This window comes from Perognathus longimembris, chromosome 23 (genome assembly GCF_023159225.1).
Source record: "Perognathus longimembris pacificus isolate PPM17 chromosome 23, ASM2315922v1, whole genome shotgun sequence".
Lineage (NCBI taxonomy): Eukaryota > Metazoa > Chordata > Mammalia > Rodentia > Heteromyidae > Perognathus > Perognathus longimembris.
This window is the reverse complement of record NC_063183.1, coordinates 6,060,131-6,075,928: the sequence shown is the minus strand read 5'-3', so window position 1 is coordinate 6,075,928 and position 15,798 is coordinate 6,060,131. Positions and strand designations below refer to the sequence as shown.

Sequence of the window (15,798 nt, the reverse complement as noted above, 5' to 3'; positions counted from 1 at the left end):
ACTTGCAAAAGGGATTTTAAGGTAAGCTTCTACCACTAGATTATAATCACCAGTCTTTCTTTTTAGGTTTCTAAACCATCCTGTAACAGCAGCAGTTAGGACTAAGAATGACCTAAGGCTGCTCACCTTTGATCCTTGTCAGAACTAGTTTGGGATTGGGAACGAAGGGTAGGGTGGATAGGTGGATACACAGGGAGGAAAGGAAGGAGGAAGGGAGGGAGGAAAGGAAGGAGGAAGGGAGGGAAGAAGGAAGGAAGGAAGAAAGAAGGAAGGGAGGGAGGGAGGGAGGGAGGGAGGGAGGAAGGGGAAGGAAGGAGAAGGAAGGAAGGAAGGAAGGAAGGAAGGAAGGAAGGAAGGAAGGAAGGAAGGAAGGAAGGAAGGAAGGAAGGAAGGAAGGAAGGGCGGACGGTTGGTCGCCATATTTGTTTCTGGCAAGTAAGAGCGACAGGATAGGACATGAAGCCGCTCATGCCATAACTAGTGCTGGCACGATCCTCCCTTCCGCCCTGGACGCGGCTAATCGTGGCTCTCTTTGCGGGCCCCATCTGTACCAGTTTAGCACCAGGGGCTCCGGGGTCCTCCTGACTTTTCACTTTCTCTCGCCCCAAGCTAACAAGGCCCAGGGACGGCGGCCGAGGCCCCGGAAGTCGGAGCGGCCCCTCTGACCACGTGATGGGGGAGCCGCGGGCGACGTCACCCGGCCGCCCTCCCGGCCCCCGGAAGCTGCTGAAGGCTCGGCCGCTCTTAAAGGTACAGACCCGCGGGGGGTGGGGTCTCGGAAGCTGTGTGTCCGAAGGGGCGGGGGTGGGCGCGAGGAGGAGTTCCAGACTCGGCTGATGGATCGCGGGGCTCGAGAGCGCCCGACAGCCGCAGCCGAGACGGTCCATGGGGCGTTGATCCTTCGAACCTGTCGCAGATCCCCGTCGGTCCCGTCGGAGCCGACCCTGGACCCTCGCTGACTCTGGACCCTTCGGGGGGTCTGAACTCGATGTCATGGGGGGCTGTGCGGGCTCGCGGCGCCGCCCTTCGGACTCCGACAGTGAGTGTTCAGGCTGGCCCCCCTCAGGGGCGACCCCACGTCCCGCGACCCAGCGGGGGGGGGGTGCTGGAGCGACCCCCACGGGCCCCGGTGCTCTGGGAGTGGCTGCGGGACCCGGCCGCTCCGCTTCTCTCCCGCGCAGGCGAGGACAGCGCCTCGGAGCCGCAGGCCCCGCTGCTGGGTAGCCAGGGCGCCCACTGGAAGAATGCGGTGGGATTCTGGTGAGTGGCCCCAGAGTTCTGCCAAAGCGAAAAGTGCCGAGGCTCCTGTGGGAAAGAGAACTGAGCCGGGGGAGGAATCGAATCCACAAACACTCGTTTAACTGGGTTGCCTTTAGGCTGCCTGTAGATTTCCAAATTCTACTTAATTTGCTTACTATCTTCCCCTGTTGGTGCCATCCCTATAGCCACCTATAGGATTGTTAACTTCGTGTGGGCCTTCACCTAACTCAAGCCTCAACAGTCTGTGTGTGTGTGTGTGCGCGTGCGTGCGTGTGTCTGTGTATGTCTGTTTGTGTGTGTGCCCATGTACTGGAGCTTGAACTCAGGGCCTGGAACTCACACTGGCTTTTATAAAGTTCACTGCTGGAGCTCTGCAACTTGTGCGCCATACTTACACTTCCAGCTTTTGGGTGGTGAATTGGAGGTAAGAGTCTCATGAACTTTCCTGACCAACTGCCTTCAAACTGTGATCCTTAGATCTCAGCCTCCTGAGTAGGTAGGATTATAGGTGTGAGCTGCTGGTGCCTGGCTATCACCACTTTTTTTTTCTTCCTTTGGTAGCTTTACTTGCGCTTGAACTCAGGTTCTCATGCTCTGGCTTGGCTCTTTCACTCAAGGCTGGCACTCTACCACTTAAGCCACAGCTCCACTCCAGCACTTTATTTTACACATAAGTAGACTTGAAGCCACTGAAGTAGGAAGCAATAGACTTGGAATCTGAACCAAGTCCTTTGCATTTCAACCCTGGAATTTGTGTGTGTGTGTGTGTGTGTGTGTCTCATGCATCAAAGGCTGTGAAATGGTCCAGGAACTGAGTTGTTGTAGGAGCTCAGAAGACAAAGTGGTTATAGACATCTTCCTGGGTACGGTCTTGAAGGTTGGCTATGATACCAAACTTCTAAAATTTCTGAGCCCAACACTGAAATGAAAATTGGCTTTGGCAGGCATTGGTGGCTCATGCTTGTAATCAGGAGACTGAGATTGGAGGATGGAGGTTTAAAAGCCAGCCTGGCCAGAAAAGTTCATGAGACTCTTCTCTCCAATTAACCAGCAAAATGCTAGAAGTAGTGGTGTGGTTCATGTGGTCAAACACTAGCCTTGAACTAGCCTTGAGCAGAAAAGGTGGGTGAGAGAGCGAGGCCCTGAAGTCAAGCCCCCCAGTACTGACATTGGGAAAAACAAAAGGTGAGCTGATTGAAGGATTGGGTAATCTCCAAAGGGCTGCAGCTGGGTGTGAATCTGACAGGAAATGATCCATCCTGCTTCTTTTCAGGTTTCTGGGCCTTTGCAACAACTTCTCCTATGTGGTGATGCTCAGTGCTGCTCATGACATCCTTAGCCACAAGAACGAAGCTGGGAATCATACCCATGTAAGTGAGCCTTTCCAGCACTGCCACTGTTGGTTAGTCCCATGGCAAGATGAGGGACTTGCCCTCATCTTCGAGGTGGCCCTTGAAGATCTCAGGAAGTAGCCAGTTGGTAAAGCATGGAGACAGACTGATGGTCCTAGTCTCCTAGATCCAAGAGGGGTCTTTAAAAGTTCAATAATATCAGAATAGCAATCTTAGAAGCAGTTGGGTCAGACTATGGTCCATAACAGGGTTTCCTCATTTGGGTTTCTTCTTTCTTTGGTATAGAGCATCCTGTTTACTATAGGAGGCTTAGCAGCAGCATCCTCTACCCATGAGGTGCCAGTAGCACCTCAGGACCACCACGAGTGCCACCAAGAGCCTGGTGTCACTGACTCGTGCCTATAATCCTAGCTACTCAGGAGGCTAAGATCTGAGGATTGAATTCAAAGCCAGCCAGGGTAGAAAAGTCTGTGAGATTCTTATTTCCAATTAGCCACCAAAAAAGTGAACATAGAGCTATGGCTCAAGTGGTAGAGTACCAGCCTTGAGTGAAAAAGCTCAGGGACAGAAGCTAGTCCCTGAGTTCAAGCCTCAGTATTGCACACGCGCACACACATACACAGAGTAGAGTGGGCCTTGGGCTCAGTCTACCCTCCTGCTGTCTAGAGGGAAGACTCTCTTTTTCTGTCAGGTGGATCCAGGCCCACTACCCGTCCCCCACAATGGCTCATCTCGGTTTGATTGCAACTCGGTCTCCACAGCTGTGAGTACATATGTACCCCCCCTCCCCCAACCCAGGTCCTTCTAACCCTCAGTGTCTAGCTGCGACTGTCACTATTATCATTATCAGGCACAGTTCCCAGGCCTTTTCTGCAAGTGACATGTATTAACTCACATAATGCATATGGTAGTCCTGGGAACCAGATGTTGGAATCATCTCTGTTTTTCCCAGATGCCCCTGATACACAGCCAAGGGGTGCCAGAGCTGGGACATGCGCCGAGATCTGACTCTGGAGCTTGAATATGCCATAGCTCTTGCTGGCTGGCTCCTGCATTTTCCTCTCCGTTGTAGATTAGTCCCTAGAAGGCCTGGTTATCACTCTGTTCTCCTGTCCTAGGCGGTGCTCCTGGCAGACATCCTCCCCACCCTCATCATCAAATTTTTGGCTCCTCTGGGCCTTCATCTGCTACCCTACAGGTCTGGAACTCGGTGGTGGGAGAAAGAGTAGACTAGATCAGAGTGGGGGAGACAGGAAGGCACAGGAGGCTGGAAGGGCCAGAATGGAGGTTGACTTTCCTATCCCCTTCTTCTCTAATATTTAGCCCTCGGGTCCTTGTCAGTGGGATTTGTTCTGCTGGCAGCTTTGTCCTGGTGGCCTTTTCTCAATCAGTGTGGATCAGCCTGTGCGGTAAGCGTGCCATTCCATGTCAGAGAGGGATCCAAACAGAGGAAGGTGTGTGTGTGTGTGGCGGGGAGGGAGGGTTGTGATCTCTCCATCTTCCCCTAGGAAAAGGACTATTTCTGCTAGGGCTCCCACGAGTAGGAGATGGGGTCAATGTGGAGGGTTTGGTGGGTGGTTCGGAGGATGGTGATTGCAGGCCTCTACCAGGGGGCCCAGAGAAGGTGCAAAGGAGTCCTTGGAGGGGATTGTTCTCTGCACAAGGACATGTAGAGAGGATGGGGTTGACTCTACTGCATGTGAGCCTAGCCCTGCCAAGGGATTTTTTTTTTGGATTGTTTTTGGGACTTGAACTCAGATCCTGGATGCTGTCCCAGGATCTGAGTTCAGGTTTTTTGCTCAAGTTGGCACTCTTACTACTTGAGCCATACCTCTACTTCTGGCTTTTTGCTGCTAAATTAGAGGTAAAATTCTTGTGGACTTCTCTCCTTGGGCTGGTTTTGAACTATGATCCTCAGATCTAGGATTATAGATGTGAGCCATTGGTGCCTAGCTCCAGGGGATCTGTTTTTAACTCCTGTGAACTGACAAACACAGCAGGTGAGGCTGTGGTTAGACACCTGAGAGGACTGGGGCTGTTGGAGAAGGGCCACTTGGTGTGTTTTGTCCTCCCAGGTGTGGTGTTAGCCAGCATCTCCTCAGGCCTGGGGGAGGTCACCTTCCTTTCTCTTACGGCCTTCTACTCCAGGTAAGCTAGAAGGGCAGGGCATGAGGGGAGGGCTGACCACTGTTGGCTTTGGTCCTGAGTGCCAGATGTTCTCCTCCAGGGCCGTGATCTCCTGGTGGTCCTCAGGCACTGGGGGTGCAGGCTTGCTGGGAGCACTGTCCTATCTGGGCCTTACCCAGGCTGGCCTCTCTCCTCAACACACCCTGCTTTCCATGCTGGGGATCCCTATCCTGCTGCTGGCCAGGTGAGTGGCCCTGCACCAGAAGGAAGGAGGAAAAACAATGTGAGCCCAGTCTTCAGGTCCCTTTAGCCTTTCTGTGGTGGGAGTTGGGTTCTGGGCTCTGACAGCCTAGGATTTGAGTCTCACGTTGAGCTTACATTTGTAGCTATGTGGCATTGGACAAATCACTTTACCTCTCTAGCTTTCAGTTTCCCTCTGTCTCAGATGGTGATTGTTCTCCTTGCATTCCTAGGAGGTGACAAGTATGACAGCTCAGCACAGGGAAGCTCCTTAGAATGTGTGACGTGTGACGTGTGACGTGTGACATGTGACAAGGATAGACTTTCTTCTGCAGGGTTTTGTTTTGTTTTGCCAGTCCTGGGTTTGGACTCAGGGCCTGAGCACCGTCTCTGGCTTCTTTTTGCTCAAGGCTAGCACTCTGCCACTTGAGCCACAGCGCCACTTCTGGCCATTTTCTATATATGTGGTGCTGGGGAATCGAACCCAGGGCTTCATGTATAGGAGGCGAGCACTCTTGCCACTAGGCCATATTCCCAGCCCCTCTTCTGCAGGTTTTGTGGTTGGCAGTGTGCTGGTTTGAACTCAAGGCCTCTCCCTTGCTAGGCAGGCATTCTGTCACTGTTCGATCAGGCCCCAGCCTATTTGGCATTAGTTCTTTTTCAGATAGGGTCTTAGATGTTACCCTAGGCTGGCCTCAGACCATGCTTCTCCTACCTGTCTCCCTGTAACTGTAATAACAGGCATGATCCACCATACTGGTCCAAGGTTTATTGATTGAGTTGAGATCTTGCTAACTTTGCCTGGCCTGGTCTTAAAACACAATCCTCGGATCTCTGCCTTGCACGTAAGCCATCACACCCAGCCTCTGTATTTTCACAAGCATTCACAAACTATTAACTAGCCATTTAATCCTGTGACACATATTATAGTTTAGGACAAGGCCAGCAGAAAAGAGGAACGAGGGGCTATGTTCCAGTGGCTCAGGCCTATAATCCTAGCTATACAGGGGGCTGCAATCTGGATGATCAGGGTGAGGCCAGCCCAAGCAGACAAAACTGTGAGACTTATCTCCAATGAACTAGCAAAAAACAAAGTGGAGGTATGGCTCAAATGGTAGAACACCAGATATGAACGTAAAAAGCTGAGCAAGAACATGAGGTCCTGAATTGAAGCCTCAGTAAAAAGCACATAGACACACACAAAAAAAAAAAAAAAAAAAAAGAGAGAGAGAGGGGCTGGGGATATAGCCTAGTGGCAAGAGTGCCTGCCTCGGATACACGAGGCCCTAGGTTCGATTCCCCAGCACCACATATACAGAAAACGGCCAGAAGCGGCGCTGTGGCTCAAGTGGCAGAGTGCTAGCCTTGAGCGGGAAGAAGCCAGGGACAGTGCTCAGGCCCTGAGTCCAAGGCCCAGGACTGGCAAAAAAAAAAAAAAAGAGAAGAAAAGAGAAGGAAGAAAAAGGAGTCAATGTAAAGGAAAAAAAAATTTTTTTGGTTAGTCCTGGGGCTTGAACTCTGGGCCTGGGCCTGGGTGCTGTCCCTGAGCTCTTCAGCTCAAGGCTAGCCCTCTACCACTTGAGCCAATTTTGATTTTCTGGTAGTTAATTGGAGATGAGAGTCTCATGGACTTTCCTGCCCACACGGACTGGCTTTGAACTGCAGTCCTCAGATCTCAGCCTCCTGAGTAGCTAGGATTACAGGTGTGAGCCATTGGCGCCCAGCAAAAGATTATATATCCAGGAATAATAAGGATATGGAAATAACATGAAAACAGAGCATAAGTGACTAAGATGAGAACAAGTCCTGGAAGGCTGAAGTAGGAGCATCATATGTTTGAGGCCAGCCTGGGCTATATAATGAGACCCAGTCTCAAACAAAAAACCCCAAACCATATAAATGACTAGAACAGTCACTAGCTTAATATGAGAAGAAAACAAATGACCTGTTCAGTGTGACACAGCAGTCAATCAGGAGTCTGACTTGGAACAAGGAGACCAAGTTTGGCTCTGCAGAAAGAAGCAGAGGCTTGGGATTGTGGCTTAGTGGTAGAGTGCTTGCCTGGCATGCATGTAGCCCTGGCTTCAATTCCTCAGTACCACAGAAACAGAAAGTCTGGAAGTGGCACTGTAGCTCAAGTAGTAGAGGGGCTAGCCTTGAGCTCAGAGACAGCACCCAGGCCCTGAATTCAAGCCCCAGGACTGACAAAAAAACAAAGGAAGAACCAGAGGTCCACAAGTGGGGCCCTCACACAGGGTGGTGAGCTGCCCATCTCTAGAAGCATATAGATGTGTGGGGTTCTGGGGAGAGTGGCCTACAGGGGCTCTGGCAGCCTTTCCAGACTCAGAGGGTTCATTGACTCTGCTCATTGTGTCCCTCCCCCCCATCCCCAGCTATTTCTTGTTGCTCACGGCTCCTGAGCAGGACCCTAGAAGGGAAGAAGAGGCAGACACCGCAGCTCAGCAGCCTCTCATAGGCGTGGATGCCCCAGCATGTAAACCAAGTAGGTGCTGTGGGCCCACTGAGGGTGTGTGTGTGTGTCTGTCTCTCTCTTTCCTCTCTCTCTCTCCCCACTCTCTCTCCCCCCCTCTCTCTCCTCTCTCTTTCTCTCTCTCCTCTCCTCTCTCTCTCTCTCTCTCTCTCTCTCTCTCTCTCTCTCTCTCTCTCTCTCTCTCTCTCTCTCTCTCTCGTCTTGGGACTCGGACTCTGTCCAGGGACACTGTCCCTGGCTGGCTTCCTTTTGCTCAAGGCTAGCACTCTACCACTTGAGTCTCAGCACCACTTCCGGCTTTTTCTGTGTATGTGGTGCTGAGGAATTGAACCCAGGGCTTCATGCATGCTAGGCAAGCACTCTACCACTAAGCCACATTCCCAGCCCTCCTTTTCTCTTTTTTGATGTTAGTCTTTCTCTCCCTATACTAGACGCATTTAGGGGACAGGTGTGTATTCTGCCCATGCATCTGTCTCTGAGTAGGGACTCTAGATCCCTGGATGTGATGGTGGTCCCCAAGGTGAAAAAAATGACACAGGCTCCTAAACAAGGCAGTGAGTCAGATATAAGCCATGTTTACCTTTTTCTTTTCTTTTTGGTACAGCTACTGGGACTTGAACTCAGGGCCTGAGTGTGCTGTCCTTTACCTTTTTAAAAACTCAAAGCTGGCACTCTTACCACTTGAGCCACAGCTCCACTTTGACTTTTTTGCTAGTTAGTTGAAAATAAAGAGTCTCAAGGATTTTCCTGCCTGGCCTGGCTTCAAACCAAGATCCTCAAATAACAGCTTCCCAAGTAACTAGGATTGCTGGTATGAGTCACCATCACTTAGCTCTCACCTTCACTTATTTTATTTTTTATTTATTTATTTTTTGGCCAGTCCTGGGGCTTGGACTCAGGGCCTGAGCACTGTCCCTGGCTTCTTTTTGCTCAAGGCTAGCACTCTGCCACTTGAGCCACAGCGCCACTTCTGGCCGTTTTCTGTATATGTGGTGCTGGGGAATCGAACCCAGGGCCTCATGTATATGAGGCAGGCACTCTTGCCACTAGGCCATATCCCCAGCCCCTCACCTTCACTTATTGATAACATCATCAGTCCTGTGAATGGGATGTGAACAGGTTCCAAGGTGAGGAAAACACATGTGCCTGCGGTGGGCAAGTTTGGATGTCTTAGGAACAAAGAGATAGTGAGAGCTCAGTGCTGGTGGCACACCCCTATAATCCTAAATACTCAGGAGGTTAGCATCTGAGGATCATATTTCAAAGCCAGCTTGGGGGCTGGGAATGTGGCTTAGCGGTAGAGTGCTTGCCTAGCATGCACAAAGCCCTGGGTTTGATTCCTCAGCATCACATAAACAGAAAAAGATGGAAGTGGTGCTGTGGTAGAGTGCTAGCCTTGAGCAAAAAGAAGCCAGGAACAATGCTCAGGCCCTGAGTCCAAGCCCCAGGACTGGCAAAAAAGGACTGGATAGAGAAGTCATGATACTTTGTCATTCCAATTAACCAACAAGAAGTCGGAAGTTGGAGGTATGGCTCAAGTGGTAGAGTGCCAGCCTTGAGCAAAAAGCCAAGTAGAACATAAGGCCCTGAGTTCAAGTCTCAGTACTGGCATGAAAATACAAAAAGAAGGCCAGGCTTATGCCTGTAATCCTAGCTACTCAAGAGGCTGAGATCTGAGACTTGTGGTTCAAAGCCAGCCTAGGAGAAAGACCATGAAACTCTTATTTCCAATTAACTACCATAATGTTGAGTTATGGCTCAAATGGTAGAGTGCTAGCCTTGAGAAAAAAAAAGTTCAAGGACAGGGCTGGGAATATGGCCTAGTGGCAAGAGTGCTTGCCTCCTACACATGAAGCTCTCAGTTCGATTCCCCAGCACAACATATATGGAAAATTGCCAGAAGGGGCGCTGTGGCTCAGGTGGCAGAGTGCTAGCCTTGAGTGGGAAGAAGCCAGGGACAGTGCTCAGGCCCTGAGTCCAAGCCCCAGGACTGGCCAAAAAAAAAAGCTCAAGGACAGTATCCAGGTCTGTTGAGTTCAGGCCCTAGAACTGGCACCAAAAAAAGAAAAAGAGAGAAGGACTAATGAGGCTGGGTACATTGGTGAGAGGGGCATCTGCTGAGCTGCACAGAAACTCTGAAAAAGTTTCTTCCAGTAAACTTTTTATTTTTGCTTTGGTGGCACTGGGAATTAAACTCAGGGCCTTGTACCTGAGCAAACTGCTCTACTACTGCTCATCCTCTTCCCACATTTTAAATTACATTGAGTGTTGTCACTTTGGCATGATGCTGATTATTTCTTGCATGCTGGCATCCTGGCTGAGTCCCTAACTCCATGTCCTTCTCCCTGCCCCCTGTAGACTTCGGCTGGAACCTCTCTTTCCAAGAAAGGTGGACAGTATTCAAGGTTTGAATGGTGCTGTGGGCAGTGTCGTGTGGGTGGTGCCCGAGTCAGGCCTTCCACTTACTCCTTCCCCTTATCCCAGGGACTGCTGTCCTACATCGTCCCCTTGGTGCTGGTCTACTTTGCCGAGTACTTCATCAACCAGGGACTTGTGAGTGAGGGATGCTGGGAGCGGGGTGGAAATAGCTATGGGGCTGGGGACTCATGTCCCCATCCATGTCCCTTTCTGTTCTTTGCTGCAGTTTGAGCTCCTATTTTTCCAGAACACATCCCTGAGTCACCCTCAGCAGTACCGCTGGTGAGAGCCCTGGGGCTGGGAGCACCCCTTGGTGATAGGTACCTGGGATGATAAGAGTGGGTGCCTGCCTGGGGGCACAGCTGCCTAGTCCCTGCCCTTCCCCAGGTACCAGATGTTGTACCAGGCTGGCGTCTTCGCCTCCCGTTCTTCTCTCCGCTGCTGTCACATCCGTTTGACCTGGATCCTGGCCCTGTTGCAAGTACGGGGTCCTATCTCTCTCACCCCTCACTCCACCCCCATCTGGGCTCCCAGCTTCCCCAGATCCCACTTGCTTCTAGCCCTCAGCAGGACGTGTCTAGCTTTAAGCAGGGCTCTATGTAAAATATGCAACTCGCAGCCAGTCAGCCCCAGGTGCAGATCTCAGCTTCTCTACTCAGTAGCTGGGTGACTGAAGTTAGATCTCTGGACCTCTCTGAGCTTCAAAATATCCTTACCTGTCAATCAGATATGGGGGCTGGGGATGTGGCTCCATGGGAGAGCGCTTTTGTAACATTGTGAGAGGCCAAAGGGTTTAAACTCCAGCATTACAAAAAGTAAATCAGGGGCTGGAAATGTGGCTTAGTGGTAGAGTGCTTGCCTAGCTTGCATGAAGCCCTGGGTTTGATCCCTAGTACCACATACACAGAAAAAGCTGGAAGTGGTGCTGTGGCTCAAGTGGTAGAACACTAGCCTTGAGCACAGAGAAGCTCAGCAACAGAGCTCAGGCCATAAATTCAAGCCCTAGGACTGGCAAATGAATAAATAAATGTAAATAAATATAAATCAGATGTGAGAAGCGTCTGTTTCTCAGGGTGGTTGTAAGAAAGAGCAATGACCTAGGTACCATTGGCTCCTGTTTATAGTTCTATCTACTCAAGAGGCTGAGATTTGAGTTAGCAATAGTGAGGATTGAACCCAGGACCTTGGCTCTATCACTTGAGCCAAGTTCCCAGCCCTGGAAGCACTCATTTAATTGACTGATATGTCCAAGATGCTGATCTATCTATCCACTGGTAGTATTGGAGTTTAAACTCAGAGCCTTACACTTTCTAGGCAGGCATTCTACCATTTGAACCATGCCTCCTACCTTTTTGTGGTTTATTTGTTTCAGACCCTCATGTTTTTGCCCGTGGACCTCTATTCTGCTACCTAGGTCCACAGACATTCAGATGTCTGGCTAATTTGTTGAGATAGGATCTCATTAACTTTTTGTCAGGGCTGGTCTTGAACTCTGATCCTCCTGACCTCTCCCTCCTGAGTAGCTGAGATAGCAGGCATAAGCCAGTGTGCCAGGTCAACCTCAGTTCTCTTGACACGGGGACAGGTAGTCTGTGATGGGGTCTCCTTTGCATGGTAGGGTGCTTAGCAGCATCTCTGGCCTCTATCCACTAGATGCCAGTGGCATATTCCCTCTTCCCCCTCCCCCCCCCCCGGTTGTGACAATCTAGCAGGCCTCCAGATGCTACCAAATGTTCCCTGGGACCCTAGTCTCAGACTGGTAAAATGGGAGGGGATACTCCTGGAGAGAAGGAAATGAGACCCCCACTGGAGTGGGAACCACTCTGTTCCAAGCTCCCAAGTAAGGGGAGGTGGGAGAAGATACCAGGCCTATGCAGCATGGGAGTAAGCCAAGGGAGAGCTCTCCAAGGGGAAGGGAGCTGAGGACATGGCACAGGAAGATCTCTTGTAGATCTCAAGCGCTGGTGGGTCCCACTGGGGAGGAGGGGAGGCTTCCCCAGGCCTGTCAGCTCCTTCACCAGGATCTCCCAGGCCACTGGCTGAGACTTCAGCCTCCCTTTCTGGTCGTCCAATCAGCCTCTCCTCTTCTTGTCCCCACAGTGCCTCAATCTGGCCTTCCTGCTGGCAGATGTATTTCTGAGGTTCCTGCCCAGCATCTACATTGTCTTCCTGATTGTTGTGTATGAAGGGCTGCTGGGGGGTGCGGCCTATGTGAATACCTTCCACAACATTGCTGTAGAGGTCAGCACCACACACACCATACTGAACAGGCCCAGGGCTGGGGGCAGCTTGTTTGGGGATGGTTTATTTGGAGCTGGCTGGGGCCAGGGATCTCTTGGGTAGAAGATTACTCATTCCTGCTTTCTGCCCTCCCTTCCCAGACGAGTGACAAGCATCGGGAATTTGCCATGGCTGCTGCCTGTATCTCTGATACCTTGGGGATCTCCCTGTCAGGGGCCCTGGCCTTACCAGTGCATAATTTCCTCTGCCACCTCTCATGACACTCAAGCTGCTGACACAAGACACTGCCCTGTGGACAGACCAGAATATCAACATCAAATCCAGGCCTACCCTAGAACTCTGGGCCTTCCTTGCCAAACTAGGTATGGGTCAGGGAGTACCTTCTTGAGTCCTTTGAATAAATGATTATTTTATCAGCTAAATTCTTGTACTGTGTTTTTGTTTTTGTTTTTGTTTTTGCCAGTCTTGGGGCTTGAACTCAGGGCCTAGACGCACTGTCCTTGAACTTGCTTGCTCAAGGCTAGCACTCTACCTCTTGAGCCCCACAGCCTTTTCTGTTTGTGTGGTACTGAGGAATCAAACCCAGGGCTTCATGTATGCTAGGCAAGCACTCTTACCATTGAGCCACATTCCCAGACCCTCTTGTGTAGTTTTTCTCTGGAAAAAAAATTACTTTGAAAGTTGTGCAAGCTCACTTTGGAATTATATATGCATGTATAGACACATATATAGACATAAATGTATTTATGAGTATAAAGAAAGCATTTCAGAAGATTTCTGCCCAGGGGCTGGGAATATGGCCTAGTGGCAAGAGTGCTCGCCTCTTATACATGAAGCCCTGGGTTCAATTCCCCAGCACCACATATACAGAAAATGGCCAGAAGTGTCATTGTGGTTCAAGTGGTAGAGTGCTAGCCTTGAGCAAAAAAAAGAAGTCCTGAGTCCAAGGCCCAGGACTGGCAAAAAAAAAAAAAAAAAAGATTTCTGCCCAGTCTTTTGAGGGGGTAGTGTTATTTCATTGAGATAGTGTCATTTTGTAGCCCAGGTTGATAAACTGTGATTACAGGCATGTACCACCAGACCCAGCTCTTCTGTCCAATCTTTTGTATCTATTTACTCACTTATTGTATGCAACAATCTATAGACATTTTTTCCAACATGATCATGTCAGACACACACAGAAGCTGGACACTGGTGGCTCATGCTAGCTTCTTAGGAGGCTGAGATCTGAGGTTTGTGGTTCGAAGCCAGCCCAGGCAGAAAAGTCCTCATGAGACTCTAATCTCCCAAATAAACTACCCCAAAAAGCCAGAAGTGGGGGTGTGACTCCAGTAGTAGAGCATTCTTGGAGTACAAAGAGGATCAAGCCCCAAGATCAGCAAAAAAAGAAAGAAAAAGGACACAGAGAAATTGACAGACTTTTACTGTGAATGTTTCAGTGGTCCACCTTCCTAGGTTGACAATCTTTTGCTTTAGAAGTTTTACCAAGGGCTGGGGGTATGGCCTAGTGGCAAGAGTGCTTGCCTCCTATACATGAGGCCCTGGGTTCGATTCCTCAGCACCACATATACAGAAAATGGCCAGAAGTGGCGCTGTGGCTCAAGTGGCAGAGTGCTAGCCTTGAGCAAAAAAGAAGCCAGGGACAGTGCTCAGGCCCTGAGTTCACGGCCTAGGACTGGCCAAAAAATAAAAATAAAAAAGTTTTACCAAGTTCTCAACACTCCATCCAAATCCAGCCCATTCATCAGTCCATCCTGTTCTTTTGGTGTTTTTGTGCCAGTCCTGCAGTTTAAACTCAAGACCTGGGTGCTGTCTCTTAGGTTTGTTGTTGTTGTTTTGTTTTTGCCAGTCCTGGGACCTGAACCCACAGTCTGGGCACTGTCCCTGGCTTCTTTTAGCTCAAGGCTAGCTGGCACTCTACCTCTTGAGACAACGCCACTTCTGGCTTTTTCTGTTTATGTGGTGCTGAGGAATCAAACCCAGGGCTTCATGCATGCTAAGCAAGCACACTACCGCTAAGCCACATTCCCGTCCCCACCTTAGCTTTTTTTTTTTTTTTTACTTTTTGTGCTAGTCCAGGGCTTGAACTCAGGGTCTAGGCACTGCCCTGAGGCATCTTTTTTGCTCAAACCTAGCACTACCACTAGAGCTACAGCTCCACTTTTGGGCTTTTTGGTGACTAACTGGAATAAGAGTTTCACAGACTTTGAGCTCGGGGCCTGGGCACTATCCTGAGCGCTTTTGCTCAGGGCTAGCACCCTTTGAGCCACAGCACCACTTCTGGCTTTCTGGTGGCTAATTGGAGATAAGAATCTCACTTTCTTGGCTTTGAACCAAGATCATCAGATCTCAGCCTCCTGAGTATCAGCTAGGATTATAGGCATGAGCCACCATGCCCCATGAGGCTACTTTCTTAAGATCAAGAAAAGAAGCAGGGGCTGGGAATATGGCCTAGTGGTAGAGTTTCTTGCCTTGTCTACTAAAAGCCCTGGATTCGATTCCTCAGTACCACATATATAGAAAAATTTGGAAGTGGCTCAAGTGGTAGAGTGCTAGCCTTAAGCAAAAAGAAGCCAGGGACAGTGCTCAGGCTATGCCCGGAGTTCAAGCCCCAGGACTGGAAAAAAGAAAAGAAGCAGTGAAAATAACCTTCAAGATCCTATCTCAACCAAAGGCGGATACTCTTAGGAGAGGAACACCAAGGCACAATGCCTATGTGCATCCGATCATAAAAAATGGGGTTGGGCTCTTCCCTTTTCTGCCATCACTGAAGCAGGATCGGGCCAAAACGAAGTTCAATCCCTTTGTCACTTCTGACCGAAGCAAGAACCGGAAAAGGCATTTCAATGCACCTTCCCACATTCGCAGGAAGATTATGTCTTCCCCTCTTTCCAAAGGGCTGAGACAGAAGTACAATGTGCGGTCTATGCCCATCTGAAAGGATGATGAGGTGCAGGTTGTACGGGGACACTATAAAGGTCAGCAGATTGGCAAAGTGGTCCAGGTTTACAGGAAGAAGTATGTCATCTACATTGAATGGGTACAGCGGGAAAAGGCCAATGGCACCACTGTCCATGTGGGCATTCACCCCAGCAAGGTGGTTATCACCAGGCTGAAACTGGACAAAGACCGCAAAAAGATCCTGGAACGGAAAGCCAAGTCCTGCCAAGTAGGAAAGGAAAAGGGCAAATATAAGGAAGAAACAATTGAAAAGATGCAGGAATGAACTAATCTTACATACAACTTTCATTTAAAAAAAAACTATCAAAAAAAAAAAATGGGGCTGGGAATGTAGCTTAGTGGTAGGTAGCTTGCCTAGCAGGCATGAAACCCTGGGTTTGATTCCTCAGTACCACATAAACAGAAAAAGACAGAAGTGGCATTGTGGCTCAAGTGGTAGAGTATGCTAGCCTTGAGCAAAAGAAGCTCAAGGATATTGTTCAGTCCCAGAGTTCAAGCCCAAAGGACTGGTAATAACAGCATCAACAACAATAATAATATAATATTTATTGCCAGGCACTGTTGGCTCACAACTGTAACCCTAGCTACTCAGGAGGCTGAGATCTGAGGATCGCTGTTCAAAGCCAGCCCAGGCAGGAAAGTCTGTGAAACTCTAATAAAATACTTAGAAAAAGCCAAATCTCCAGTTAATCACAGAAAAAGCCAGAA

The 15,798-nt window shown here is 49.8% G+C and overlaps 1 protein-coding gene and 1 pseudogene across 2 annotated transcripts; both read left to right on the top strand.

Annotated features, from left to right (window-relative positions):
- The first annotated feature begins 779 nt into the window (after positions 1-779).
- On the top strand, positions 780-12,545 carry Cln3 (CLN3 lysosomal/endosomal transmembrane protein, battenin). Of its 2 annotated transcripts, XM_048332520.1 has the most exons (15): positions 782-1,039; positions 1,182-1,260; positions 2,534-2,630; positions 3,304-3,375; positions 3,731-3,810; positions 3,936-4,021; positions 4,688-4,760; positions 4,840-4,983; positions 7,373-7,482; positions 9,829-9,875; positions 9,955-10,023; positions 10,115-10,170; positions 10,276-10,369; positions 11,989-12,129; positions 12,270-12,545. In XM_048332520.1, exons 1-15 carry the CDS (start codon positions 994-996, stop codon positions 12,387-12,389), a joined length of 1,314 nt encoding a protein of 437 aa, XP_048188477.1. In that variant the 5' UTR covers positions 782-993; the 3' UTR covers positions 12,390-12,545. The 2 variants fall into 2 exon arrangements, with proteins under 2 accessions (XP_048188478.1, XP_048188477.1); XM_048332521.1 differs by lacking the exon at positions 9,955-10,023 and having other exon boundaries at positions 780-1,039; positions 10,136-10,170.
- On the top strand, positions 12,494-15,380 carry LOC125341060 (annotated as a pseudogene).
- Positions 15,381-15,798: the final 418 nt, after the last annotated feature.

Bases quoted from the DNA above. Each gene is read 5' to 3' on its own strand.
- Cln3 (XM_048332520.1), top strand. From the start codon at position 994: ATGGGGGGCTGTGCGGGCTCGCGGCGCCGCCCTTCGGACTCCGACA. The intron at 1,040-1,181 runs GTGAGTGTTCAG...TCTCCCGCGCAG, and splicing joins CCGCCCTTCGGACTCCGACA to GCGAGGACAGCGCCTCGGAG. The intron at 4,761-4,839 runs GTAAGCTAGAAG...GTTCTCCTCCAG, and splicing joins CTTACGGCCTTCTACTCCAG to GGCCGTGATCTCCTGGTGGT.